Below are 5,858 nucleotides of genomic sequence, written 5' to 3'. Positions count from 1 at the left end.
ATCAACTTCCAACTGTTTTTTTTCAGTTCATGGTACATATTCGGTCGTGACTGTTTTTGATCTTCCGTGAGCAAGCGAGACACAAATTTTGCTGCAACTCTTCATTCGCAATTCCTTGCGCAAAATTCGTTAGCAGGAACTCCAGGATACACCAGTTATATCAACAAGTTTGTCAATTGTTTGGCGGCGGTCCTTCATGTTTTCATTCGTTCAAGAGGTCGACGGTCGCCCTGAACGAAGTTGATCTTCAAGCGAAAGGTGACCATTCATAAAACGTGAAAACAACACATAAACTTCTGTTTTGCTCGTGGCAGTATCCTTGTAAGCATGACAACTCTTTCGGTTGTCGTTTTCCCCAGCAGAAAACAAAATTTCACGGAAGCACGCTGAACCTTCGTTTCAGCCATCGCAAAAATCGACGAAACGAAAACGCACCACGTAGGAGTTCACTCAACGACGCTGGTTGGCAGACTGATGCCTAAGGGTCGTTTCACGTGGCTTCAAGCAGCGGAAGCGTGCACAACAACGGGATTGTCTCATAGTGTATATTTCCGATTACTTTTGGGCACCCTTAGTATATATATATATATATATATATATATATATATATATATATATATATATATATACACACACACACACACACACACACACACATATATATATATATATATATATATATATATATATATATACATATGTATACGCACAGAGACAGTAGATAAAATTTGTAATCGATATAGATTATTGAAGTACATGAAGTCGATGGCTCCAGCATTGCAACGATCCGCAGTAAATCAGAGAAATAAAATAAAATGAAATATAAATCATTTATATATTTTTAACATCCATAGAAATAAATCTCAATGGCAACATCTTGCAGAAGAGCCACACCTTGGCAGTTATTGATCTGTAGAACAGTGTCTATTATTTAACAGAAAAATCAATTATTTTTATTAGAACTGAGGTTTAATCTTTGATCATAATCACCCAATTCTTGAAACATACAGGACGTAGACATTCGTTGAAATTTTGCTTCCTCTAGTAGCCATGGTCAAGAAAATGTTGAGTAATGATCACAATACACAGCTGAAATAGAAAAAATATTAGTACCATATCATTATACAGCTTAATGGACAGTCCCTCTTAGAGGAAAGGAGTCCGTTAATTTTATCAGACTGAAATGAAATTGGCATACCTGTAGAGTACCATGAAAAGTGGAGTAGCTTATCTCTGGTGGTTATTCATAAGAGATTCACAGTAAATCAAAAACACGATTTTCTCTGGTTAGCCCCAAAACAAATTAGCGTAATTTAATATATCTAAGCAACGGTCGGTGGTAGAGAAAAGGCAAGGCCATTTCCGGAATCAGGCCAAACTTTTGCATGATAAACCCATAAAATATTAGAATAAACATACTTCTACAAAATTTTGTAACATATATATATATATATATATATATATATATATATATATATATATATATATATATATACAAATTGTTATCGCCAATTCGACATGGCAGTCCAAAAAATAGGACGAATGCTGCCGTTGATTAGCTCCAAGTGGCCATCGCCTCTAGCTATCCATGTAACACACGAACCTGTGTCCATTATAACCTTCGAACAGGAGAGGTCAGCCGCTTCCCCTTGCTGGTCTGGCATCTACAGACTAGTTTTAGGGTATTGCCCCTTATCAATGTACAGCAGCCGAACCCAGAATGCGTCGCTACTGACCGTCTGTACGAAGGATTATTTACCTAAATTCAGTGGAATACATCCACTGGTTTTCAAAAATAGAAATATTAATATTTCTAAGTCACATAGCTAGCTAGAGGTGATGGCCTCTTTGAGCTAGTCAACGGCAGCAATCGTCCTATTTTTTGGACCGCCATGGTGGCTTGGCGATAACTACTAATATCCAGTACCGCTGCCGTTGATTAGCTCAAAGAGGCCATCACCTCTAGCTAGCTATGTGACATACGAGTCTGTGTCCATTGGTGATAATTATTAATATCCAGTACCGCTGCCGTAGTCTTCGTTAGAGAGACTTAGAAATATTAATATTTCTATTTTTAAAAACCAGTGGATGTATTCCACTGAATTTAGGTAAATAATCCTTCGTACAGACGGTCAGTAGCGACGCCTGCTGGGTTCGGCTGCTCTACATTGATAAGGGGCAATACCCCGAAACTAGTCTGTAGATGCCAGACCAGCAAGGGGAAGCGACTGACCATCCCTGTTCGAAGGTTATAATGCACACAGGTTGGTGTGTCACATAGCTAGTTAGAGGCGATGGCCTCTTGGAGCTAATCAATGGCAGCATTCGTCCTATTTTTGGACTGCCATGTCGAATTGGCGATAACTATTGATATCCGGTACCGCTGCCGTAGTCTCCTTTAGAGAGACTTAGAAATATTAATATTTACATATATATGTCTGTGTGTGTGTGTGTGTGTGTGTGTGTGTGTGTGTGTGTGTGTGTGTGTGTGTGTGTGTGTGTGTGTAATTATCCAGAGGATGTTGCAACCGTTACCAATATAGCATAAGACTTTACCCTAGGGGATCATTGACTAGATTCCCTAAGGGTCGTTCTCATTGTTTATATTTATATTTTCAAGGTTTTAAATTTGTATATTTAAAAGAGATAGAGACTTCGAACTCGACAGATCCATATTCCATTTATTCAATTATTTACCATCCGATGTCAACATTTCTGTGCCCAAACTTATCCAGCGACTGATCCTTAACTTTATCTCCGCCATACTGTCTTCTTACTAGATATGTATATATAGGGCTAGATATGTATATATAGGAACTTTTAATAATTTTTAATAATTTGTTATGATCGTTATTTGTGTTTTTTCGTAATTTGTTCTGATGGAAACCATTCCTGAGGAAGTGCCAAACGTCAGACATCCAACGGATCAGTCGCTGGATAGGTTATACAAATTGAAAACCTTGAAAAAAAATATATATATATATATATGTGTGTGTGTGTGTGTGTGTGTGTGTGTGTGTGTGCGTGTGTTTGTGTGTGTGTGTGTGTGTGTGTGTGTGTGTGTGTATGTATGTATGTATGTATGTATGTATATGTATACTAATAACTTGATTGGGCAAACGAACTTATCTCATTAGGCTTGCAGGTACCGCATGAGAGAATTCCAAGGTGGCTTCTGGATACTAGGCTGCCATAGGTAAACGCAGATCACATAGTGCTATAATTATGGTAACGACATGAGATTCAGTTCTGTGCGCAGTTTGAATTCCAACGACCACGTGCTGAGGCAGGGTGTTGGTGACAACTCTCGGTCTAGGAAGTGGGGTTTGGCTTCTGAGTAATATCAGCTCTTTGGTTTATGCATCCGTATTACCGGAAATGTGAGTGTATGTAACTGGCACATATCCTCGCCTATCTGCTGTGTGTATGCGTGTGTGAGCATGCGTGTGTGAGCATGCGTGTGTGAGCATGCGTGTGTTTGTGTTTTGTGTGTTGGCGATACTAGTTCTTTGGTATAAATGCGTGTGTATGTATGTATAAGGAGCTACGACGATGCTGAGATCGTTGAGCCTCTCGGGTTATTTATCTTAGATACACTTAAGAAGACCCCCTTCTTTTTTGTCGACCTCGTACCGGGAAGACGATCTGGCAATCTGAAGACATATGAACGTCCATGCAATGGACAATTTCATTTATTATTATTATGACCGAGTTTCAACCAGTACTACAGAAACAAAATCCACCCACCACACTTCTCGGTCCAACATTGCTACCTCTAGGTTCTGGATATATTCCAGGCCAGTGATTCGATCAGGTTGTCGATGCCAGTGTGACAACGTTTTCCTGTTTTTACATCACCATGAAGTGGCTTCCACAAAGACTAATTTAGATGCTTCCAATCAGGCGTAGCGCACGCAGACTTCTTTACCTGCTCTGGTTAAATTTTGGCAGTCTCCATAAAGGATTTCGTTTGTCATATGTTGCTGTCATTTCACATTTAGGGCCATTGGTAGTAGCCATCTAGTCCGTTTCATTTTTTTCTTTTGTCAATGTTCATTTTTTGCTGCCATATAATAGCACTGATTCGACAGCTGTAATGAACAGGTTGATTTTGATTCGCTTGAACAATTTGGAGCTCCAAACTTTCTTTAGTTTGTGACTGATTGACCATGCTTGTACCTTCTTGATCTTGAGATCTACTTCTGAACTGTTCACTCAATCATCTAAGTACTTGAAGCTTTCCACAACATTCAATTGGAACCTCTAAAAGCAAACAGTTCAGCATCACTTGATTGGTTGAAAGGCATGTATTCAGTTTTCCTTACATTTGTCTGCAGTTCAATTTTGGCAGCTGATGTTTTTACTCTGCTGAGCAGCTGTTGTGCTTGACTTATTTCATTTGATATGAGTGCTATATCATCTGCGAAGTTCAGGGCTATAATGATTACTGATGGTACTCTCCGCGATCTTCGCCGGTCAGTAGTTAAACCAAATTCTTCGTCACTGTTGTCTATAGCCTGCTGCATTGCAAAATCCAGTACAATTACAAACAGGTAACGTGTAAGCATGTCTCCTTGTAGCATCCCAGCTAGTATTTGAAAGAATTAGCTTTCTCTGTAAGATGACAACACACGAGCTCGGGTCTTCTTGTAAGTCTTTGCAATGGCAAGAACTAGTTACTCTGGAATGCCATTTGCTCGACGGCTCTTCAACATGTGTCACTATTCAAGTTCAGGAAGGATATGATAAAGATATTCAAAGAATTCGGATTATCTGTAATAGTTACCGCCAATTTGACAAATTCGAAGAGAAAACTGTGTATAGCGATAGATATATCCATCATCCTGCTGCAATTAGAAACTTAATTTCAGACCTCAGTAGAAGAATTTCTAGACTTTCAGCGGACAGAGAGCTTACCAACTGACACCAACACATCGGCACACATCATTTCACCAGTCTTAAATGGACAAACACCAGACGCGCACACAAACGCAAACACTAGAGTTATGCATATATACGCACCCCAGATATATGTACACACGCACGAGATGTGCACGAAACACGCGTTCGCATGTACACAAAGTGCATGTATACACCCGCGCTACATACACGCGTACGCATACGCAGACATAGACTCACATATTCCTTCAATCAACAATACCTCTCAACAGAAAAATGAAGGGGCACATACCAAATGTACACGCAGACGCAATGGACATGCATACACACACAGCAAGCAGATACAAACACATGTATATCCGCACATACACATATACACAGCTGCTAGATATACTCACACACGCGCACACTTATGTGATACATAAATTCACATATCACATACACAGATGCGTACATACGACAAGGAACTGATGACGCCAAGACACAAAGCACACATACGCATGCACACAAACGCACGCACACATACACAGCAGATATGCACTAACAGATCGAGTATATACGTACACACACACAACAAACTGATGTCGCTAACAAACCAAACCTCACTTCTTAGAGAGTCAACCCCGACAATAGTTTGACAAACCTACGTAGCTTTGATTTGCTTGGAGCCAAATTGAACTCTATTAATTACATAACTCGTATGAAATGTGTTGAGTGCCTCTTTCTATCATTTGTTCACTGATGTGATATATAAGTGTGTGTATGTATGTATATCTATCTATCTACCTATCTGTTTATTTATCTATGTTTGTGCATGAATATGTATATATATGTGTGTGTATATCTATCTATCTGTGGAGGCGCAATGGCCCAGTGGTTAGGGCAGCGGACTCGCGGTCGTAGGATCGCGGTTTCGATTCCTAGACCGGGCATTGTGAGTGTTTATTGAGCGAAAACAC

The 5,858-nt window shown here is 39.6% G+C and overlaps 1 protein-coding gene across 1 annotated transcript; it reads right to left on the bottom strand.

The window, feature by feature from the left end:
* Positions 1-4,250: 4,250 nt before the first annotated feature.
* Positions 4,251-4,583, bottom strand: LOC106878063 (uncharacterized). The gene has a single exon (XM_014927156.1). The coding sequence runs from the start codon at positions 4,581-4,583 to the stop codon at positions 4,251-4,253; it is 333 nt and encodes a 110-aa protein (XP_014782642.1).
* Positions 4,584-5,858: the final 1,275 nt, after the last annotated feature.

This window comes from Octopus bimaculoides, chromosome Z, assembly GCF_046866305.1.
Source record: "Octopus bimaculoides isolate indiv1 chromosome Z, ASM4686630v1, whole genome shotgun sequence".
NCBI lineage: Eukaryota > Metazoa > Mollusca > Cephalopoda > Octopoda > Octopodidae > Octopus > Octopus bimaculoides.
The sequence above is the reverse complement of the archived record's forward strand: the minus strand, read 5'-3'. Positions and strand labels throughout refer to the sequence as shown.